The 24,713-nt window shown below is 36.8% G+C and overlaps 1 protein-coding gene across 4 annotated transcripts in view; it reads left to right on the plus strand.

Annotated features, from left to right (window-relative positions):
- PDS5B (PDS5 cohesin associated factor B) overlaps positions 1–24,713 on the plus strand; it is a 102,394-nt gene that overhangs the window by 59,417 nt on the left and 18,264 nt on the right. For all 4 annotated transcript variants that reach the window (XM_038159750.1, XM_038159740.1, XM_038159758.1 and 1 more), the window contains exons 16-25: positions 751–890; positions 1,001–1,116; positions 2,099–2,204; positions 3,854–4,014; positions 4,651–4,774; positions 5,545–5,703; positions 6,471–6,539; positions 10,829–10,965; positions 15,446–15,569; positions 21,097–21,301. In XM_038159750.1, coding sequence (XP_038015678.1) covers positions 751–890; positions 1,001–1,116; positions 2,099–2,204; positions 3,854–4,014; positions 4,651–4,774; positions 5,545–5,703; positions 6,471–6,539; positions 10,829–10,965; positions 15,446–15,569; positions 21,097–21,301 — 1,341 coding nt within the window. The remainder of the gene's footprint in view (positions 1–750; positions 891–1,000; positions 1,117–2,098; positions 2,205–3,853; positions 4,015–4,650; positions 4,775–5,544; positions 5,704–6,470; positions 6,540–10,828; positions 10,966–15,445; positions 15,570–21,096; positions 21,302–24,713) is intronic.

Consider the following 24,713-nt stretch of genomic DNA (forward strand, 5'->3'; position numbering starts at 1 on the left):
AAGCTATGTACTAACTTACGTCTCTTCTGAGGTTTTAGTATTGTAAATGTCATTGGAATGCGAGAGAGTTTGGATTTCACTAGCAAGGAAAGCACTTCAAAAACTGAAGAACTTCTGTGTAAACTGAACTATTGACAAAGAAATACCCACCAACCCAAAACCAATACTTTTTGTTCTCCAGGCTCACCATGTCAATAGCATTACAACTAGTATGAAGAAAAACTTGCTTTACAATTCTGAAAATTTGTTTTCAAATCCACCTTTTAAAAAAAATGCCATCTGTTCTGGCAAAAAAATATACTACATAAGACTGCACATTTTTGAAAAAATACAGAGGAAAAAAATAAACTGTGCTTCTTTGTTGGCCATGATACTAATTTTTTCACACACGTTTTATTGGATGATCTGTATACAGAGTATATTTTGTGGTGGAGTTTAGGCTTTGCAGTCTGAGGTCAGCTTCAGCTGTTATTAATATTATTAGCAAGAACAGCTAGACTTGCTGAAAAATGAGTGTGAAGGGTGGGGAAAGCAATTAGCCAGAGGAAATGTGTAGAAATTTGTGTCCTCATATATATATATATATATATATATATATATATATATATATATGCTTATTTTGAGGTGTTTTGTGGTTTGGGTTTTTTGTGGTTTTTGTTTGTTTGGTTTGGGTTTTGTGTGGTTTGTATGATGTTCCAAACTTGTTCAATTTACAATACATAAAGAGTGATTTCTTTTGGTTATTTAAAGGAAACCTTCCTGATCCAGGGAAAGCTCAAGATTTCATGAAAAAGTTCACACAAGTTCTAGAAGATGATGAAAAAATAAGAAGTCAGTTAGAAATGCTTGTTAGCCCAACATGTTCTTGCAAACAAGCGGAAGGATGTGTGGTAAGAATTGCCCTTAAAGTTTGAATATTTTTGGAATAGGATTTATTATAAATTTAATCACTTAACTTATATTTCACTTAAATTTAATCACTTAATAACTTATATTTCAGAGGGAAATAACAAAGAAGTTGGGTAATCCAAAGCAACCAACAAATCCTTTCCTGGAAATGATAAAGTTTCTTCTTGAGAGAATTGCTCCTGTGCACATTGATACCGAATCCATCAGGTATTTTTTTGTGTATGTTGTCAGCCATAGGTCACAGGGTTTGAAACTGGGGTTTCTTACTTTGTCTTTAGGCACAAGAAGTAATAGGCTGGGTGGATATGGCTTAAGGCTTGGTGACCTGCAATATTTTCTTCTGTTTCACTTTGTGTGGGTGTTCTCGTATCCTTGTCCAGAATGTAGTCGCAGAAGCAATTGCATTGTCATTCAGCATAGCTGGGATGACCTGTCAGTAAAAGTGGATGTGTTGCTGACAGACAAAGTATGGTTTGTGACCAGCTGACTTATTTTAAAACAAATTTCTGTCCGGACTGTTCAGCTGAAACTTTCCACCCAGAATATTAGCTCATAGTGACATAAACAGTAATGTAACTGAGGAAGTAAAGGTTATGATGATGAGGCAGCAAGATTTCAAGGAAGAGTGAGACAATGAAGTTATGGTAGGAGGGGGATTGCTGACATTTTTACTGCTGAAATGATTATTTAACTAACAGCAGTACTTGAAATAAGCCTTACTGTCAAGAAGAAATAGGCAGAAGATAGGTCTTGTAAATTTGTCATCGGCTCTTAGCAGAACTATTAAATGGGTTTTTTTTTCGTATTGGTTAGAGACTAAGTATTGTAAACAGTTATTTTCCATCAATTATTAAGAATCTGTAGCGGGTTGTAACCTCAGCATAATTCTTATTGAGTTTGTTGCTTGTAATGCTCAAATTGTTTTCTTATTTTGGTCATCCTTCCAGAGAAATTTATATATAATTCTTAATTCATGATGGGTAAATATTTTTAATGTAATGATTCAGAAGCTTTGATTTGGATAGGAGACAAGGGCAACCAGATTATGTATGTAGTTGACATATTTGGTTATAATAGGCTTATGTTTTAAATAAGTTGCTTTAATAAGACTGTTTTCATGAGTTTAAGATGTAATCATACATGGTGGAGTTGCAGTAACTACCAGGCCATGTTTTGTCTTCCTCTTCAGTGCCCTTATCAAGCAAGTGAACAAGTCTATAGATGGAACGGCTGATGATGAAGATGAGGGTGTACCTACTGACCAGGCAATCAGAGCAGGTCTTGAATTGCTAAAGGCAAGTATGGTCCTGGTGGCCAGTGAACATGGGAAACTTGGCCAACAACTTTGTTAAAATAAATTTTTAATTAGCATTTACTGCTTTTAGTCAAAAGCATGTGATGTCTACCTGGAAGAAACTGGGCTGGTTTTTTGTGCTTTATGCTCATCTTACATGGCACATCAGTAAGGTTATTTTTTAAATTATTTAGAAACTTTTCTGTAAGCCAAAAGTAGTTGCGTGTGAGACAGCAGGAGCAGAGTATTGATTATTAGAGCATGAATTCAGCGATTTGTAAATAGACACTGTGCTGTTGTACATCAGTGCAACTCTGGTTCCTCTGTGTTCCACCTAAGTTGGGCTCTTACCTATTTCAGCTATGAGTAATCTTGAGACTGAGCTGATGTAGCAAAGACTGTCAAGTAGTCCAGGTGGGGGTTGACTTCAGAGACCTAAAAATCTAAAGGACGCCCATACTGAAGTTTTCAGAGTATTTTAGATGAACTAAGGACTGAGTGGGTTCACCTAAAAGGACAAGGCTCTTTATGCAGATATGCACATTTGGATAAAAGTACAGATACCTAGTAGTGCAAGAATGCATCTGAGTACGAAAGAATGAATCATGCTGTGAAGGAATATATGCTTGAATGAAGGCTTCCAAGGCAGTATTTACGTATTTGTATGAACTGGCATGACACATTTAAGGAAGAGGAGTAAGACTGCCCTAAAGAAAGAGGTCTATACGTCATCAGAATAATACAGAGTGGACAAATGTAGGAGTCCAGCATTGGGAATGCCGTGCAATGAAGTGGGAAGGAAGGTAACTTAGATAAAATAGAAAACTGCATATGAAGAAGTGTCTAGATTTTGAGGATTGTTTCTCTGCCATGAGTCAGAATATTATGTGGAGCGAGGCTAAGTTTAGCAAGGTTAAACTTAAAAATTAAGAGAAGACCAAATTTCAAGCAGGATCAATTGAGGGTTTCTTTATTTCATTTTTTTTTTAACATGGGAGGACTGTCATACCTGAAAAGAACCAAGTCCAGGAATCTGAAGGAGAGGTACAGAATCTGTTAAGTTAATGTGGAAAACTGGAGGGACTAGAGGCCCTATTGAGTATGTCTGTGTTGCTATTTTAGAGATAGGAATTTCACTTCAGAGCAGAATCAATTCTTCCCCTGAGGAAACAAACATGAGGTCTGGAGGCACACAAGCTGGATTCCTTTCAGAGGAGCAAAATTGAGATGAGCTTCAGAAGCACATGTTGTGTTGCATTACCTAACGTGGATTTAGGAGTCTAAAAATACTCTGAAGTAAAACTCCTGAAACATGAATATTGCTTCCTTAGCATCAGTTGGGTTTCTCTTAAGACCTGCTCCTGCTGTAACCCAGTACTTGCTAATGTAGATGTAGTCACTGAGAAGTACATGGTCAGAATAGAAGGAGAAGAAACTGAGACTGGGGAAATAAATTAAATCTAATGAGGTCATGTATAAAGACAGAACTTCAGGAGCTACTAAAAAAAAAGAAATGTGGATCATGAATCAAAACTAGGGAGAGTATTATAAATGTTCCAGTATGGCAGTGGAAAATGACTCTTGATGAAGTGTCCTAGTATAAGTGGACCTTTAAAAAATGTTAACGTGGCTTTCATCATATTTTGGCAGGTACTTTCGTTTACGCACCCTATCTCATTTCATTCAGCTGAAACTTTTGAATCTCTCCTTGCTTGCTTGAAAATGGATGATGAAAAAGTGGCAGAAGCTGCATTGCAAATTTTCAAAAATACAGGAAGTAAAATTGAAGAAGACTTTCCTCACATACGATCGTAAGTTGTATATCTTACTCTGAGCAGTGACCTTTACTGTATAGATTTTGGAAGTTTTCACTCTTCCTTTCATCTGCTGCATTATCCTACATTCTTTTGGAAGAAAGTATTACTTCCAGAAAGAGATTTTGAAAAACTAAATTGTAATGCTTTTTGAAGAATGGAAGTGAAATGAATATACCCAAAGTAGTGACAGCTGGTATGTCACTGATACCACTATAATTTATATTGTTGCCCTTCAGAATTACTTATTCTTTCCTAGGTTTTTTATATATATATATATATATATGTAGTGTAAAAACATTCCTTGCAATTTAATGGTGAAGTGTAGGCCAAAATATTTCCAAAAGAACATTTCATACCTGTGCAGATATCAATGCCTATTACCACATAATATTTTATCAACAAAAACTAGGATTTTTTTGCTTGCAAGTTGTGTAAATAATTTTCTTCTTTTTTTTTTTTTTTTTTTTTGAAGAAATTACCCAAACAAAAGCAACTAGTGCTTTTGCAGAAGTGTTGTGGTTTTTATATGTATATCTGTATACTTTTTTGTTAGTTTGATGTTTTGGAAAATTTTCAATTTGTGAAATTACTTATCTCTTGGTCTGTTTGTTTTGTTGCACAACTGTTTAGTGCTTTGCTTCCAGTGTTGCATCATAAAGCTAAAAAGGGACCCCCTCGTCAAGCCAAGTATGCTATTCACTGCATCCATGCAATATTTTCCAGCAAAGAAACTCAGTTTGCACAGATATTTGAGGTAACATGAAATATTTAAGTTATTTTTACTGATCTTTTGGATTGCATATGTAAACTAAGGGATGTAGTTGCAAGTTGTAGCAGATTTAGGAAATGTTTTTCCCCTCTCCTTTTGTTCTTACATGATCTTGGCCTGAAGAATGGTGGTAGAGGGTGGTTTTGTATCTCATGATTCATCATGTTTTAGGTTATGTATTTTAAGAGCTGACAGAGTAAAACCAAGTGTTAGGCTGTGTACTAGAACCATGAACTATTTATGGAAAGAGGAACCATATGCTACTCCTTACCCTTGTTGAAAATGGTCAAAAGTATTTAAATGGTTGCAGAAATTATGGAAAACTCAATTGTGGCACAGACTAAATAAATTTTATAGCTGTAACTGCAAATGTACTTTTTAATTAGCGGCCATCAGCCTCTTATCTTGAAGGCTGAATCATAGTCCATTACTGGAATTGCTAGCTTGAGATCTAGTTCTCCCACAAGAAAGTAGGCTTTTTAATCCATTGTTTCCTAAATGGTCATGCTTGAGCCGTCACTTTTTGAACTATACAGAGGTGATAAATATTTTGTCTGTCATCTTGACGTTTCCTCTGATTTGAGGAAGACTTGATGGGTTGGTGAATGTATATTTAAAATTAAATAATCAATAGTTCTTTTGAAGTTGTATTTCTGAAGTAGACATGGACAACTTGGTACAAAGCTGTCATTCCCATCCCCTCAGTAAGACACAGATTATATCAGTAATACTTGAATTTGTTGCCTTTTTTTTAGCCACTGCATAAAAGTCTGGATCCAAGCAATTTTGAGCACCTCATTACGCCGTTGGTTACAATTGGCCATATAGCCATGCTTGCACCTGACCAATTTGCTGCCCCTTTGAAATCTTTGGTTGCTACTTTTATTGTTAAAGATTTGCTAATGAATGATAGGGTGAGTATTTTTAAAACCTTACATGAAGAGTATGCTTTTTCTTTATTATCATACTCAGCAAGTGCTTCAGAAAATTATTTGGCATGCTGGTTCTGCTTTTTGTTTATGGTTGTCTTTTGATTTCCTCATGTAGTTTTGACTCCATTAAAAACCCATGGTACAGGAAAGGACAGTTCTACTAATTTGTGAATCTTACAAAAGTGATGAGCTGCATAGCACAGCATTTCATCACTTGTGACTTGGCCTTCATTAAAAAGCGGAAAACATTTATGACTTCGTTCTGTTTCTTATCTAGAGTGAGTTGTAATTTTCAGGAAGTATTTTACATTTGAAATTAAAATACACTATTTAAATGGAAGACTGAATTTCAGTTTTTTTAACAATTTTCTATTGATTCTAAAGTGATTATGAAGTCAAAAAATGAACTTGTGCATTGTTTGAAACTGCTTAGGGGAAGATGTGCTGTTGAAAACGGTAAAATGTGTGTGAGGTTCCATCTACTGGATATGGAAAAACTGTTATTTTCAAAGCAATGGCCCTAAAGGAATAGTTGTCAGGTAACAACAACAACCATATTAATCTTAAATTTGCTGATACTTGGATAGTGAGGTATCTCACTTATGTAGTGGTTACTTGTGTGAGGTACAGGAGGCATACAGCTGACCAGGGAGTGCTGCTCTATTGTTGCCAGAAGAAAACAAGAAGGAGGAGGTTACAAGTTTCACTGAAGAGTAACAGTACTGTAACAAATGTAACATTTTGTTTAGCTTCCAGGAAAAAAGACAACAAAACTTTGGGTCCCAGATGAAGAAGTGTCTCCTGAAACCCTTGTTAAAGTAAGTAGCATGTACTATGTTTTCCTGTCTGTTATGTTTATAATACTAAATAAGGATTCGCTCTTGGGAGCATATTTTTAAATTATTATTTTATGCCTAAATTTATGTACACACTTCATTAAGTTTTTATATAAGCTCTTTATAGGTGTAGTTTTGTTTTCTGACATTTGACTGTGATGATGATAGCTGGATTACTTTAAGTAAAATTATTTTTCCCCCCCTCTTCAGTAGGAGTTAAATACTATAGAAATTTTGTTAAAAGTCTTTCCTTTTTCTGTTGAATTTTTATGCCATTCCAAGAAACATTCAGTGTTGTTTTGGAAGAAGAAAAAATGGGGTTTGGATTTGTCAGTTTCTTCAAATGAATAAATCTGTTACATTGTTTATTTTTCTATGTTTGCAATGTGTATTAGAGAAAAACCTGGATTTAAGAAAGAAAATCACTTTAAAATGGTGGGGGGTTTGTTTTACTTTACTTAAAAATGTCATTTCGAGCTTTTTCTTATTTTGGAGTAAGTTTATTACATTTTCTGTACTCTGTAAGAGATACTGTCAGTTTTTCAAAGAATTAGAAATAGAGTCACAATGTGAAAAATATATTCTATATCTGTATTTGGTTTTTAAATGCCCTTCAGAGCAGGGATAGATTTTTGCTTTGACTTCTTTCAGAATGAGATGCTTGCCTTTTATAGTATGCTCTATGTTATATCAGTTGTTCAGTTTCTAATGTCTTCTGAGTAGAGCGGCTCTGGTTTAAAAAAGTTCTTTGCATTCTCTCAAAATTGTTACGCCCTTTCCAGCCGACCTTCTTTTTTGCTAGGTTAGTAAGTATTCTGCTTTGCAGTTTGGTACAGAACACATTACTGGAAAGGTTTGGCTTTTTTTGAAGTTGATTTGTTGCTTTTAGTTTTTTGACTCCACAAAGGATATTTTTCATGTTTGTGCAACTCCATAGTTACACAGTATACTCCAAAAATTATTAAAAGAATGCACCTTTGTTTTAATTTAATGAAGTGCTAATTTTAAATAGACATGATTTCACTTGAGTGATTATACATGTAACTTGAAGTAATAAATATTAATTGTTTTTCTTAATTATTATAAATAATTTGTGAAGCTGTAATAACTCTCTAAAATGTACATTTGTATTGATAAAACTTCTCATACATTTGGCTATTTGGAAGGGAATTAACCTGCAGAAATTCTTAAGGCAATTTGCAGTTGAAGCCAAGCCTGGAAACTGTAAGAATTTATTTGCAGGTGAATACAGGCTATTGTGAAAATTGATTTGCAAATTTAATTATCATTTATTACTACTGCAGAGTTTAAACTTAATGTATGCTCCAGACAATGCCATTAGTTTATAAATTATTTCTCTCTGATAGTGTACTTTTCTTCGCTGTTTTTTCAAGCCACTTTTTCCTTTTGTAACATTATTATATATCTAGTGGGGATTTTCAAACTAGCAGGTTAGAGTCTGAAAGTGGGGAGGGCTGCTGAAAACTAAATTTTAGTATTGTCCAGCCTAGCAGATGTGGACTGACAGAGGATAACCTTCGTTTTGGTTATCCAAAGGTTTGGCTACACCTTCTGTGAAAGGCTCTCTGCAGAGAAATGTTTCAGTACAGTATTAACTATGAATTGGATTAATGATTGTATGAGTTGGACTGGAATTCTGATGCTGGGCACTTGAGTTCCAAAGCAATTATCTCTCTTGGCAGTGACCTGTAATGAGTACTGTGCACCATGCAGCAGATTGAGACTTGTGTAGTAGCAGTGATGTTTCTTGTTTCCTTCCATATCACTGGAATATAAGATTTTGAATACTGTTTCTCTAACTATGCTCGAAGTGGGCTTTGTTTCATTTTTCACCACTGCACAAACTTGCAGTCTTTGTGGCTCTGAAACCTCAGGCAGTAGAAACCTTAGCCAGCTGCTGCCATAATGGTGATGTAGTAGGAAGACAGTGTTGTCTTTGATATGGCTCTGTCTCATTTTCGCTTTCTTATCTTTTCATGTTGTGTAAAATAATTTTTCATCTTGGAGGAGAATTCTAGGCTCGTGGAGCACGAATTGAAACAAGAACTTCAGACTGAATATAAGGAAAGGGCTGAGAACAGTCAGACAATGCAACAGGTTGCAAGAGGTTGCAGGTTGCCAAGAGAGCCTGTGCAGTCTTCATTCTTGGAGGGCTTTCGACACCACAGTGCATAAAACTGAGACCAATGTGGTGGGATTTCATAGCTGACCTTCCTTTGAGTAGGACACTCTTTCCAACTGGAATTATCCTTTAATAGCTACACAATTTGGTTGAAAAGGGAGAATTTAAAATATGACAGCAGTCCAAACTCATGTCATGTTTAACTTAGTCTTTGGGTAATTTGTAGTAGTGACTGGGGGAATTCTCATGCCCTGTACTAATCTCATAGGAATGCTTAATTCTGAATGGTTGCTGGAATGTCACCATAACATCATTAACACCAGCAAAGAAATAGGGAAGCTAGTGGGGTCAGACAAAAATTCTGAAGGAGGTTGGACTAGGACTTGACTACATGGAAGGAAGACTAGAATAGGTTTGGATAATAAAACTGGGGGAAAGACACTGTGGAGGGAATTACTAGGAGCAAAGATTGAAATTGAAATTGGTCAGGGGACAAGATAAGCTGTGTCTGTTCGCTGGCTGAATGTGTAATTTATTTGAAGACCAAGGAGAGCTGTCATATTTCCATCCTCCCAACAAATGGCAGGCACTAACAGTTACAGGTCGTGGTTATGACATGAAGAAACTGAATTTGTGAGCTGTGAAAAGATCAGATGCCATTATTGTTACATTACAATTATTATATTGGGTTTGATGCTATTAAAATCTTCTGGTGGATACTTAGAGCTGTTCCAGTGGAAGACTCTTGGAAAGTGAGGGCAAGACAAATTCTACTCCTCAGATTCCATTTGCATTTTGAGTTCTGGAGTGACAGACATCCTACAGCTTACTGGTGTTAGCCAATAAGCTGGAGCAAGTGGACTATAGTCCTAAAAACTAAACTCACATGGAAATGATAATCCTAGAACTGAGATCTGATGGGACTGTTTTGGTCAGTTCGTTGCAAGGAGTACATCAATTATGCTATGATAAATTTAATTTGTTCATATTGTGAATGTTTATATAAAAGTTACTAGAGTTGCTTTTCCCACTAATGAGAATATTTGAAGTTACCATGTACGAAAAGTGGAAGTTTTCTAAAGCTTTTGGGTTTTGATCTTCGGAGTTCAGTATTTTGTTTTGGTTTTGTTTTATTTTTGGTTTCCATTTTTTTTCCCACAAAAGAAAATCTATGTGATTTAGATGAGCATTTTAATTTTGCTATAGGAAGATACTCTATTTTGTTTTCTTTATTGTCTCTCCTGTCATATGCAAGGAAAATGAAAGGATAAAGGGATTCAAATACTAAAACAAACTTGATCTCTAAATCGATGTTTTATTTTCACCTAAGAAATTATTCAGTGTTTCATGATAGTTGCTGGATTCTGCATACTGGCAGAAGCTTGCCTAAAAACACTTGATGTTTCCATTGACAAAACCAAGTTATCCCTCCCTGACTTTGAGGCTTTTCTTTAAATAGCTATGAAAAAAGTATTCTTTACCAGGGTAAGTTATCATAATACAGTTTGCTAACAGTCAAGGTGTCTGTTAAGTGTTTTTTCTAGTACATGTCTTAAATTTAAACTCAGATATGACATAGATAAATAGAGAATATATAGGGCACAGGAATTTAATGCCAAGGTCATGGGTTCAGTTGCCATGGGTCATTCACTGGACTTGTTGATCTTTGTGGGTCCCTTCTGACTCAGAATATTCTGTGAATTATAGGAATATATAAAGATAAAAATGTGTTCTGCTTTTTGATCCAGTAACATTTTCTTAGTAAGTATAAACTGTTTAGCCTATTTCACAGTATTTAATGGACGTAAGCTCAATTAAGAAAATGTTTTTAAAGGATAAAGTGTGTAATTGCTTATAGAAGAAGCAGCTCAAACTTTACTAAATGTATAATTTTTATTTGCTGTAACACATACTTGAGACTTTCACTGAAAAGTTGCTGGTTAGTGCGAGTATTTCTGGTTATTCAGTAGTTAAATAATGTTTTGCAGTCCTGACAGACTTATGTTTGTGCCAGCAAAAAAGCACTTGGAAAAAAAATACTATGTGATTAAATTAAGACAAAGAGTATTTAAAAAATGAGGCTTAATATATGCTTTGATTTTCTGGTATCAATTTTTTTTTCTTTCAGATTCAGGCCATCAAGATGATGGTTCGATGGTTGCTAGGAATGAAGAACAACCACAGCAAGTCAGGTACTTCTACTCTGAGACTGCTAACAACAATATTACACAGTGATGGAGATTTAACAGAGCAGGGGAAAATAAGGTATGTACCAGATGGTAATGTTTTCATGTCTGTGATGATGGAGTGAGGGGAGAGTTTTAATTGAAGTAGTTTGTAAACTATTCTGCTAGACTGCTTAACAATTTATACATTTTATTTCATAAGATGTGATAGTAAGCTTGGCTGGTTCCTGTGTAAGTTTGCTGAGTCTTGGGTTTTGTAACACTGTACACACAGCTGAATTTTAGGTTTTTATATTCTTGCTTTTATTTATCCCTTCAATAGGCCATTACTCATATAGTAGGAATAAACTGTGCAACTTCCTCCTTCCCATTGAAAATTGGTTTTAATTTTTTATGCAGCTTGCTGTTCCTGGTGTACCAATTGCTGTGTGGGCTTTCTAATAAGGAATAATAGTGTGTTGTATAAACCAGGTGGAAATACTTAGTACACAAGACACTTCTGCTTGGAGGCAGGCTGATCTACCTTGAGGTCTCTAAAAGTGAAAGCAAGAAGGAAATGTGTAAACAGGATTAAATCTCAATAAATAATTTACCTTTTAGGTGACTGATAGACAACTTGTTTGTCTGGGTATCTTCTTAATTCTCTGTGGTAGGAAAAGTGACAAGTTGTCAGCTGCTATTGCTTGCTAAACATTGAAAATTTATGTCTACAAAAGCCATTAAGGCATGGGTAGATTGTGCCAGTGTGTTTAAAAAAGTTCTGATTTTCAGGTAGAGTTAATGTTATACAGTAGTTATGCAGATAGAACCATATTGTGTTTGCAAAATTGCAAACCTGAGAGCTGTCTAGTATATTATCTTTGTAGCAACTGTTCTTTGTAAAGTTCTTTGTAAACAATTGTTTTATAGTTTTAAGTTCTGTAATGTGACCATTCATGGCAGCTGCCACGGAGTTGAGTGGCAGTAATTTAGCTTTTCAGCATGACTCCTTAGAGCACGTGATTTGCTTATGGAGTAGTTAGTGATTTAATCAGTTCTGTAGACCCTGTGTCTTTTCATGATGATTCCTTACTGTGCATGTTTCAGAAATTTAATTTTCCCACTCCTTTTCTACTCAAAAAGTAATTATACAAAGTAGAAACTTTATATAGTGATGTGATCAGTTCTTCATTTTTAAATCAAATTAATGTAGGGCTAGGAAGGGAGCCTTTCAGGGCAGGGAAAAAGCTGCAGTGACATGTGATGTTGCTGTGGAGGTAACCCTTCAACCCCAGAGCTTGGAGCTCTGCCTGGGGATGGATGTCGAGCCAATAGAGACCTTATGGGCTAAGATTGAAGAGCAGATTGCTCTGGGTAACATTGTGGTGAGTGTCTGCTGTGGGACCCCTGACCAGGAAGAGGAAGTGGATGAAGCCTTTAAACAGCTGGAAACGACTTCATGTGTGCAGTCTTTGGCCCTCGTGGGGAAATTCAGCCTCTCTGATATCTGCTGCAAGAGCAACACAGCAGTGCATAACAATCCAGGGCAGCATCAATGACAACTTTTTGACACAACTGGTAGAGGACCTAATGAAGAGAGGCTCTCTGCTGGACCTCATACATGCCAACAAGGAGGGGCTCACTGGGATGGGAAGGTTGAAGGCAGCCTTGGCTATAATGACCCTAAGATGGTGAAGTTCAAAATCCTGAAGACAAGAAGGGGGCCAGAAGGCAAGATTGGACTGGACTTCAGGAGAACAGTCTTGGGTCTCTACAAGAATGTGCTTGTAAGGGTCCCATTGGATAAGGCCTGGAGGGTAGAGGGGCCTAAGAAAGCTAATTACCTAGTATTCAAAAATCACCCTTCAGTACTCAAGAATGATCACTGCTGAAAAGCAGATGGATACTTCAGCAAACTGTACCTGGATGAGCAAGGTCCTCCTGGCAAAATTCAAACACAAAAAGAGGGAGTGAGAACAGCCCTGAAGAGTAGTACTTGGGGACACTGGTGGATGAAAGGGTGGACATGAGCCAACAATGTGTGCTTACATCCCAGAAAGCTAGCTGTGTCCTGGGCTGCATCGAAAGAAGCGTGGCTAGCAGGTCAAGGGATTTGATTCTGCCTCTTTAGCTCACTCTGAGGGTAGGACCCCACACAATGTACTGCATCCAGCTCTGGGGTTCTCAGCACAGGAAGCACATGAACCTGGTGGAGCATGTTCAGAGAAGGGTCTGAAAAACAATCAGAGGGCTGGAGCACTTCTGTGAGGAAAGACAGAGTGATTTGGAGTTGTTCAGCCTGGAGAAGAGAAGGGTCTTATTGTGACCTGTCAGTCACAAGACCTGTCAGCTCCTTAAAGGGAGCCTATAGATAGAAGGGAGAATTTTTTTTTTGTGGTGAAGGTGGTGAAACACTGAAACAGGATGCTCGGGGAGGTAATAGCTGCCCTGTCCCTAGAAACATTCAAAGTCAAGTTGGACGGGCCTCCAAGTACCTGCTCATTGCACGGGGTTGGACTGGATGAGCTTTAACAGTCCCTTCTGGCCCCAGCTATTCTATGGTATGAGGTATACAGAAGGAGGAAGTAGAGGTGGGTAATCTGGCAGAAATACAGGGAACACCATCTGAGATACAGACAGGAAAGCCAAATCCCAACTGGGATAAAATCTAGTGAGAGGTAACAAAGGCAACCAGAAGAGCTTCTCTAATAAGTGACAAAAGGAAGACTAGGGAAAATGTGCACCCACTGCTGAATGAGGCAAGAGCCCTTTTGACAGGACATGTAATAATTATTTTGTGATTCTCGGTATTGCTTTTCAAGAAAGCTCCAAACCAGCAGAAGGGCCAGTCCATTTTCTCTGTGTGACCTGTTCTGCCTACATTAACAATTACTCTCAAAAGCTGGAGCAGAGGAGATGATGTTTCAGGCCTGTTAGTTCTGCATGGAACTTGCTGACACTTCCTGACCTTTGTTCTTCACCCATTGAGTGCAATAAGGATATCTTCTTTCTGGCAATGCTTACTGTGTCCCTTCTGTGCAAACCTGATACTGCTCCTTCTGACTTGGAGTAGGCTTTGAAAAGAGTAAAAGTGTCCATTCGGTACAGAACATAACCTTTTACACTGAACTTGATATGAGGTCATTCCATGTGAGTCAATTTCAGTGTTCATGGCTTGCACTTGTCTTTTAAACAGTGTTTAATAATTTGCTAAACATAATTGAATAATCAAGTGAAAGTGGCAGGGCTCAGGAGCCTTTGATGCTGTTGAGGCCATCAGTCATGTTGTATTCTTCTTGGTGTTATTGCCCTCATCAGCCCTAAAAGTGACTCTGCCCCTATGTCTCTTGAAATCTACACAACTCTACCCTTCAATGACGCTGTAAGAGAATTTTTTTTTTTTTTTTTTACTTCAAAGCATTGTTCACCCTGGAGTGCCAGGTGAAGGCAAGGTCCCATTTGGACAACAAATCCCTTCTCTTGTTCATCCTTCACACTTTGAAGTAGTAGGATTGATGACTTTCTTGAATTGCTTTTAAATCAGCAACTGATTTCTTTGAGATATTCATGTGTAGGTTAAATTCACCAGTCTTGGGGTTTTTTTTTAATATTGCATTCAATCAATAAGCAGTATCTCAACTGTCCTTTCCAAGTCTTTCTTTTTAATTTTATAAGTCATAAACAGTCCTACAAAATTCAAGATTATACAAATTTTCTATTTGTGGTTAGGTAGAACAGCTAGGTTTAATCTTGCGTGTCTTTGTAGTAGGATTTTGATTTTAGTCTATACTAAGCATAAGATAAGACTATATCTGTATCAGAGGATGCTAGCAGTTGCTGAAAGTACCGACATTAGATATGAAGTTGAATTGAGATTTTCTTGAAATACCGTCTGTATTTTTTTCTTAAACTAATGCTCACCAAGAGAAAAATTATTAAAAACCTTTTGGAGTTTAGAATGTCATAGTTCTGTGCTGTAGAAAATTTGCCACACATCTAAAATACAACATTTTCAGTGGTTGCATTCAAAAGACATTTTGCTACTGTCTTCAAATAAAATTCACTTAGTCATGTATTAGTGTCTAATTAATTTTAATTGATGTTTACCTGAAGCATGGATTTTGAGCTAGAAAAGTTTGGCAACTTTGGGGACTAGAAATGGGCTGGCTTCTTCTTTGGCAGGACTCTCCTACTGAAGGGGAACCAGCAAGCTGAACAGAAGTATTTTACTGCTAGATGTGGTCTCTGAGGGATAGTATGGACTGTCCTCACTCAATGCAAAGCTAGAATTGTTTCACACCCCTGTGGAACTTTTAGGAAGTTTGATGGAAAATTTTTATTGCCAGGGTTGGGACCAGGTAACGGTAAGTGGGAATAGGCTGTAAAAGATGGTGCCATGAAAATTACTTTGGTTTGAAATTGCTTCTGCTAGCATAGGGGTGGCTAAGTTCACAGAAACTTCTTTCCTTTGAAGTACTTGTTTTTCAGTGATGCAAACTTACTAGATTTAGTTAAGTCAAATAATTACTTTTTTTTTTTTTTACTAATGAACCTTCACAATCCATGTGCTTGTTTTTCAGTAAACCTGACATGTCTCGCTTGAGGCTGGCTGCAGGGAATGCTATTGTGAAGTTGGCACAAGAACCTTGTTACCACGAAATCATCACCTTAGAACAATACCAGCTGTGTGCACTAGCCATAAATGTAAGGAAATTTGTTGGAGTTGTTGATTATCAGCAGATGTATGAGTATATAGTTGTTCTGCATGTTATGAATATTTCTGCGAATCTGGTTTTATGCAAAATATTTAGCCTTGGCATGAAATTTCATAATCCTGAAAACTCATTGGGGATGAGAATTAGATCTGCAGTACTGGGCTGTCCATTGGGGAAATACTGACTTAGAGTAGTCAAATGTTAGAATACTGATAAACTAAAAAATGCAGTATGTATTTAAGTAATACCCCAGCTGCATTATAACATTACTAGAAGCTAAAATGAGATGATGTAAAGTATATTGAACTGTGGTGAAAACAGTGACCTTGGTTTCTCAATACTTGGGTAGAATATATTTGGAATGCAGAGATCTGCAAAAATAATTAGCGTCCTTCAAATATTAGAAGAAATAGGGAGATATTCCTTAGCAGATGCTGGAATTTTCATCCTTAACTTCTGCCTGTGAGCCCATAGTAAGGAAATAACTTTTAAATTTTAAGTAGAGATGTAGGGACCTCTCTATTTCTGGCTTGTAGGCATAGCAAATTGTACAGAAATTGATTCATACCCCAAGAGTAAGGTGGTCATGAAGGGACTTCTATTGGTTTTATTTGTGTAGCTGCTGGTATTCTCCTGGCTTTCCAGAAGTCAAGAAATCCTCTGCAAGGAATACTGTCCAGAAGATATCTGCAGCAATAATGATAGGCCATTTTAGATTTTAATTCCTGTGTCCAGCTAAAGCTTTAAAAGCTGCAAACCATTTTAAATGTTGGAAGACTTGAAATTGAATTGTAATGTTAGCAAATATGGAGTATGGCTCCTGTGTGGATATTGTTTTCTTTCATACAGAGTATCTTTTTTAGCTTCTAAAGTTGCTTGGAGTTGGTTACTGTTAGGCTAGAAAAATCATTCCTTTACCAGAGTAAGATAGTCCCTATTAGGCTTGTATATTGTTTTAACTATGTTTATGTGAATTTTAAGCTTCTGTGTGCCTATGAAAAGGAGCCCTTAGTTCCCAAATGCTATGAAAAACAAGGGAAATGGAACAAAGCTTTAAACTACTTAAGCAGATGAAATCTAGCAAAACTACAGCAGGAATTCAGTGGTAATAACGGGAGGTCTTTCCACCCAAAGCAAAGTCTGATACTTTTCAGCTTTCCTATTCCAAAAGTGAACAGAAACGTTAATCTTGTCTCAAAATGAGTTATAAAGATTTTTACAGTTCAGAACAAAATAAGTCGGGACAAAAATAGGCAGTCAGTGTAATGACAAATAAGTTCTGTCTCTGCTCCAGAAAGGATACTCAAGCTGGATAATGTCATGCCAGACTAGCCTTGCCAATGTAGTGTTTGCATGTTCTGTTTTCTTGTGAACCCAGTGATCAAAATCTGTTCATTTCTTCAGTCATTTCCCTCCTGTGGCAAATCTTTATTGCAAATGTTAACCTTGTAGTTCCTATCAGAATTTTGCTTCATTGTTTTGATTTTTTTTCAGTATGTTAAAGTGAAGGCCCTTTGCTCTCCTCCATCTCTCACTTTTGTAACTTATTTTCCAGCTATAACAGTCTTAACTGTTTGTGGATATTCTAACAGATGTGTTGTCACCTTTTTTTTGTCTAATGCTTACCTTCCCTGAATTTTCAAAAGGGAATTTTGAGAGATAAAATTCAAATTAGAAAATGATAGGGTTCTCAACATTTATAAGCCAGTTAGTATCACATTTTACTGTAGCATTATAGCATACTTTGGACCGGAATGAACCCATAAAGATCATCTCATAAAACTCCCTTGCTGTGGTCAGGGACATGTTCCACTAGAACAGGTTGCTCAAAGCCCCATGCAACGTGGCCCTGAACATCTCCAGTGATGGGGTGTCCACAAGTTCTCTGGGCAACCTGTTCCAGTGTCCTGCCACCCTCATGGTAAAGAAAATCTTTTTCCATACTTCCAATCTAAACCTCACCTCTTTCAGTTTAAAACCATTGCTCCAGAACGGGACACCGCACTCCAGATGGGGGTCCCATGAGAGCACAGTATCCCCTTTCTGACCCTGCTGGCCACTGTCCTTCTGATGCAGCCCAGGTCATGGTTGGCTTTCTGGGCTGTGAGTTCATCTCCAGTTTTTCATCCACAAATGACCGCAGTCCTCTGCAGGGCTGCTCTCAATCCCTTCATCCCTCAGCTGTATGGATACTGAGGATTGCCTGGAGCCAGGTGCAGGACCTTGCACTTGGGACTCTTGAACCTCCTGATGTTCCCCTGGGCCCCATCCTCAAGCCTGTCAAGGTTCCTCGGGATGGCAGCCTTTCCCTCCAGTGTATCAACTGCACCACTTGGCTTGTTATCCACAGGCTTGCTGAGGGGTGTTCTCAACCCTCCTATCTCTTTAATTAACAAAGATGAACAATGCTGGTCCCAGTATTCCCCCCTGAGCACACTAGTTGTTACTGATCTCCATTTGGACATTGATTTTTTTTCACTGCAATTCTTTGGACATGGCCATCCAGCCAGTTTCTTATCAGTTGACTAGTCCATCTCTGAAACCCATACTGCTCTAATTTAGGGACAGCAATGTTGTGTATAACTGTGTCAAAGCCCTTATAGAAATCCAGGTGGATGACATCAGTTGCTCATCCATTATCCATTTGCACATTCATTGTTAAAGGTTAGACCAGTCAGGCATGATTTGTCCTTTGTAAAGCCGTGTTGGGTGTCTGTAATCCCCTCCCTTTGGACATCCATATGCTTTATCATTGCTTCTAGGAGAATCTGTTTGTTCCTTTGTAGTATAATTTCTTTTACTTTACCCTCTTCATTTATTGATACTTCTTTGCTTTTCCTGACTTTGTAAGTTGTTTTCCAGAATTTAGGTTGTAAGCTCTGTCAGGTCAGGAATTCTGCCTTTCATTTTCACTGCAGCTCCTAATGGTTTTTGAATACTTACAAGTAACTTTTCTAGATGTTTTTCAGGCCTTCTCCAATTTCCTTTCTTACTTTCTCAGTGGAGATGCTCAGATGCAGAGTAGCTGTAATGGTTTTAATGATTTTTTCACTTAAAAGGGGTACTGATTTTTCTTTTTGAGATTTGGCATGTGCACATATGCATACATATATGTTAATACTTAGAGTGGTTAGTATTAGAATCCATTTCTTGATGGTAAATACTGAATACTCTGAAAGTTTTTTTTTATTATTAACACTTTCAAGTCTAGCCACAAATCAGGTGACATCAAGGCCAACTCTAGTTTTGTGTTATTTAATTCACAGCAAAGATTCTCTAAGTGGGCAGATCAGAAAACAGATTAAACAACAGGAAAAATCTTCCTTTCTAAGGCCTCTGATTGCACAGGTTCTGCTGAGGTTCTGTGCTGGCACTTTTTTTTTCCCTCTGATGCTGCCGTTTTGTAATGTGTAATGATTGGAGTGCAGAACACATAATTAAATTTCGCCACTGATTGCTGTGTGAAAGTGGCACTGGTAAACAGGGGCTTTATGATGATGAAATGCATGTAGTTTTAGTAATTGTAAAATAAGTTGCATGTGTGTTTGCAACATCTTAAAAGCCTACCAGCAGCTAACTTCTGTGATCTCCAGAACAAATTTTGATGTCAACAGAGCTTCATATTGAAAGAGAGTGAAAAGTAACTGAGAATCGTATGTCAGCATTTAACAAGCTTTAGGATCAGATTTAAGATCTGATAAGCTTTGCTGTTGAAAATACAATTTAATTGTATTTGGAATAAGTCTTGTAGATTGCATAAGTTTCATTTGTTTAAATCAATCCCAAAGCTTTTTCAGTTTTCTTTGTTAACTTAAGGTGTTGTAATTGATGAATCAGAGTTGTGTCTGAGTGGTGTATGTTTTGCAAATATGTATTTTTTAATGCTTTTAAATGGTGAACTTGTGATGAATTGGCATTAAATTCAGAGGTGTAGATGTATAAAATTGGAATAATTTATGGAGTTCGTGTATGCTGTTAAAAATAGCATACCTTCTTAGTGAGCTAGTGTAACCGAGTCAAATTTAAGGTTATTCTTAATATTAAATGATAAAGAAATTACAATCATTCCAATTGGCCACACAATAGCATCAGTAGCAACCAACTCTACCTCCCTTGTCCTCTGAAACAAAGATGCTTCCCTGCTGAAACAGTAACAAGGCATCCATGTCTTCTGAGCTTCCTAAAGGCTTAGACTTAGGTGATACTGGGGAGGGAAAAGAGGGCTCTATCTTAGCCTCCTGTGGGGGTGGATTTGCTGTAAGGAGACAAGAGATGGTGAGCGGATCTCATGGTTTGGGTTTGTGGGCTTGGGTTACTTCAGCTCTGGCTACAGCAAATGTTTCAGAGTTTCAGTCCACAGAGGGGGGAATATTGCTTGAAGCACAGAAAGGAGAAAATGGGGCTTGATTGAAAAAAAGTTTCTTCTCAATTTCATTCTTGGTGGAGTTAGAGGAAAGATTGTTTTATTTAATATGTGATCTCTTTAGATGCCATTTGCAAATTTAGCAGAGCCAGTGTTTCCAGTGGCTAGGTTTTGGCTCTGCACTTCCAGTTGACTGATAACTGGAAACCCTCTTCAATCCTTTGACTTCAGAGCTGTCATTTGACTAAAATAGCTGCTTACTCCTGTTAACATTTTTTCTTTGTATTTAGAGATAAATCTTTCCTCTTGACCTTTTTTTGGCAGGTTAAATGTGCCAAGCTATTTTGGTAACCTTGTTTACCTTAAGCTTTTCTGTATGTGTTCTTCAAAGTCTTTTCTACATGTGTTTCTGTTAAGCTTCCTTGTCCTGTGTTGGGAAATGGTTTGTCATGTCTTAAATGGTGTATGTAGGTTATTTTCATATAAAAAAAATTTAAACTTCATGCCTTTTCTGGGAACACATTGCTTTATAAGCTGTAGAACTACAATTGCTGCCTTCGTATTGTTTTACTTCGTGTTGTTTGGCAGTTGTTAAACACACGGTCAGTTGTAGTGCATAGGTTTCCACAGTATAATGGAAATGCTTGGTACTCTCTTTGGTGTTTCACCTCATCTGGTAATTCTGTTGAGTTTTATTCAGTTTTTAATATTAATGTCTTGATGAAAATGTGTGAAATCGTAGCAGCAAAATGAACATGATGGTGGTTACTGGCGGCTGAAATGTTTTTGTGCAGATCTTTGACTTTGGCTTTACAAAGCAAGTGACCCAACTGTGAACAGTTTCAGTAACTCCATGCCTTAGTACTATGCTAAATTAGGCCTTGGGTCCTGAGTGTGATATCTTCCTGCACATTTTTTGAACCTTAGCTCTTCTTCTGAGCTTTAAGGAAGCTTCAGCTGATTAATTCAATTAAATTGCTCTGAATTGGCATTAAAAAAAACATTCTTGCAATTCCTATGTTTCAGTGGCTTCAAGGTCTAATTTGTTTTAGCATATTTACCGGAGCTTCCGTGCTTTATTTTACAGTTTATATTGCTTTAAGAAAAGTTTACTGTTATCTTTTTTGTTTTTGTTTTTTTTTTTTTTTAATAGGATGAATGTTACCAAGTGAGACAAATATTTGCTCAGAAACTTCACAAAGGCCTTTCTAGACTACGGCTGCCACTAGAATATATGGCAATTTGTGCACTGTGTGCAAAAGATCCCGTGAAAGAGAGAAGAGCTCATGCTAGGCAGTGCCTTGTGAAGAACATAAATGTCAGAAGGGAATATCTGAAGCAACATGCAGCAGTTAGTGGTAAGAGAATAGAAGTAACTTTTTGCTACAAGTGCTGTAGTTCAAATATAAATGTGAATTGACTGAAAAATTGATAGTTGTCTGTTTTTAAAAAACAGAACCACTGTAAATTTCATTTAGAGATGTCTAATGCAAACTGAAAGTTTTCAGGTTTTCTTTTGTCCAGATTTTATTTTGATTTTTTTTTAACAGGTGCTGCTGAGGTCTTTGAGTTCTGTTAAAAACTGTGCAAATGCTTATGCCTAAATATATTGGAAGTGAAGTAATTTTCCAAGGCAATTATGTGTACTATTTGAACTTAATAATGGTAATAATGTTCTAAGTGAAGTGACAATGATTAATTTTACTTCAGCAATTACTAATAAGTAACTTTAATACATAAATGCTGTACTAAATAGACTGTCCTTGCACTGCTGTATTGAGTAGCATCTTACGTTCTTCCTGCAAAGGGCTGGCTATATTTACTGGCTCTTCAGGATGAGTTGATGCAATTCTTTCTTCTCAGTGCCAGTCGTCTGATCATGAGAGTGCTCTGGATATTGACTCATATCAGCTATTTTTCTTTTATTAAATCAGTCCTTTTGACTTAAAGCTACAGACATACAGTATTGCAATGCTGGTACAGAGTCATAGGAAGAAGTAGACCTTTATGAAGGGCTATAGCATTTTTGAATGAGAGGTTTTGAAACTTTTATTTCTTTGAAAGATTACTGATGGTTTGACTTCTGTGAAATGAAGGGGATTTTTAAATCTTTTTAGCCTAAGCCAGACTTGTTTTGTGAATCTGATCTCAGAGACGCTGTCAGAAAACTGACTTCCTTCTGTGTTTATGAATCACTTTGTATTAGTTATGTCAGACAGTCTTTATCAGTCCCCTTAGACTCTGATCAGAGAATAAGTCTACAGACAAATCCTTAATGTATCAATAATTAGAGTTAAAGAAAAAAGTGGTACTTTTCTCCCACTCAAGAACTTGTAAAAAAAGAAAAAAATAAATTGAACAAACACCTCTAAAGTAATTTTAAGACTATTCCTCTTGAGTTGAAGTTGAAATCTCTTTTTAATTATGTAGACAGAAAGCATAAGAATTATCATGTGTTTGAACTAGATGCTGCAAAGTTACTGTCAAAAATCTGTGGAAGAAATTAAGAGGAACCTAGGTGTGTGTGATTTTCTTTATTCAGAAGGACCTCAAAGTGCACCTAATAAATTATTTTCTTGCTGAAATAATTGCGTGATGCCTTTGATTTGACATATACTATAACGCATGGAGAGTCTGGATTAAATATAGGTTGCAGGATTTTTTGAGGATTACAGTCTTAACTTTGTGCCATTCAGATGTACCAGTCTGAGCTTTCAGCAAATAAAATGTCTTGAATTGTTTGTATCCTAAAATATCCCTATTGCAGCAGTTCAGCCAAAGCTCATTTCTGGATATAACACAATATCTAAATGTGTGTCTCCCTCTGCCACTCTCTGTGATGGCCATGCAGTAAACTCAGGGTGGTAATGATGGTAGTACCTCCTTTGGAAATCTGCATCTTTGCTTATTCCAGCTATTTGTCTGAATCTGTAAATATGTGATTTTGTGATATGTTTTGTCTCGAAAACTTCATACAGGTGAGGAGGATATCTGTTGGATATTTTGGGGGGATTTCAGCTTTTGTTGAAAATACGGTAAATTTCTGTTTACCTTGCCTGAGAAAAAATTTCTGAGGACTGGTACCCGACAGTAAACACCTCTTTCTTCCACACTGGCCTTTTATAGGCTGGCAGGAATTATTAAGCCCTCTTAAATTCTCTAAATTCTATTCAGAATGGAAGCCACTCAAGAAGAGACTGATTTTGTTTGTGTATCTTTTACTAGTTTCATCTGGGTAGAGACGTGTCTTGCATAGGAATTTTTATGTTCTCATGATGGGCTTTTACTTGAAAGACAGTAAGCAGAAAAATTACAAGAGTAAAGATAATTTTTTTTAATGAGTGTTCTTCCTGAAAGCTCATAAAGGACTCTTGTGAAGGGTTTTGGCACATTGTAGTTTTATGTGCTGGTAGGAAAGTCACCCTACCTTTCAGGTGGGGTCTTCTTTAATTAGAGATAAAAGTTCTATTTTTTTTCCCTACTGTTTTTTGTCATGACAGGGTTAAATATAATATGTATCAATTTTTTTTTCTTTCCCTGTTTTGTCTGGAACTAGTTCATTTTATTTTCCAGACCCAGTTGGAATTATTGTTATAGTTATATGAGAAATTGTCCAAGGTAGGTAGTTACTGAAAAACTGAGTTTATGAGCTCTTGATTAGCATTCTTTTGAAGTTGCTAATTATTGCAAATAATAGTGTGTTGGTTTGCCTGACACATATCTAAGGCAAGCCATTTTTGCTAGTGTTCTGAAGTTGCAATTATTTTCTTTTCCTTCCCTGCCATCTTTATTTTTTTGTTTAGTAATATGAGCAGCTGCTGGCTAAAATGTGGGACAGTGCTTGAAAAGAAGTAAATGATGTTTTCAAAGTTAACAGTGCAGTGTCAACTGAAACACACTAAAAATGCTTTGCTAAGTACACTGGATTTCAATTACATAAATATGGCTTGAAATAGAAAGACAGTGGGTGATTTTATGTATTATATATATTTTATGTAGACTGTGCATTACCCCTATTTATACAGATCTCTAAGAAAGGGATACGTTAAGACTTGACGTACGCATGGCAATTATTTTGCTAGTTTTGTAAAATCTGCAATAATGGTGTATTTGCTAAGCAAATCCTCATATATCAAGCAAATTACTCATATGAATACATATATTGGAGGTAAAACTGTTAGTGTTCTAGGGTATTTTTAAATAGTTTTCAAATCATATTAGTGTATATAATGATTTACAGATGTTTGGACTTATTCATAACTGAATATGGTATAGCTAAGAGTTTACTGAAGGAAGATTTTCCAGACTTGGTCATGCACATACTATTGCAAAATGTGACTTTTCAAAAGCGGAGCTGCGAATTTCCCTCTTCCCTTCACATGTACATTCAAGTCATGTCAATACTACGATATTGCATTTGCCACAATCACTAAAGATCAGATGCTTGTGCCATAGCAACATACATGGAATACCAGGATGCCTTCTTTTTGTCTTGCCTGTTGCACAGGGTACAGGTTTAGTGACTTAGGTGTGCTGTGTGTCCTCCAGCTTCACTCAGGCATCAGGCTAAAGAAAGCAAGTGTGGATGTTTGCTGAAAAATGGGGGTTTTTTACTTTTGGTGTACACCTTGTCCATCTGTTGTCCGTGCCCCTTGGGAGATGATCTCTGAGGTGCTGTAGTTCACCCTACATGGTGTTGGTTTGATCAGGGACTTTGTTACCTTACAGAAAGTGTATTTTGTGATCATAACTCTGGGAAGGCCATTGGCA

This window comes from Motacilla alba, chromosome 1 (genome assembly GCF_015832195.1).
Source record: "Motacilla alba alba isolate MOTALB_02 chromosome 1, Motacilla_alba_V1.0_pri, whole genome shotgun sequence".
NCBI lineage: Eukaryota > Metazoa > Chordata > Aves > Passeriformes > Motacillidae > Motacilla > Motacilla alba.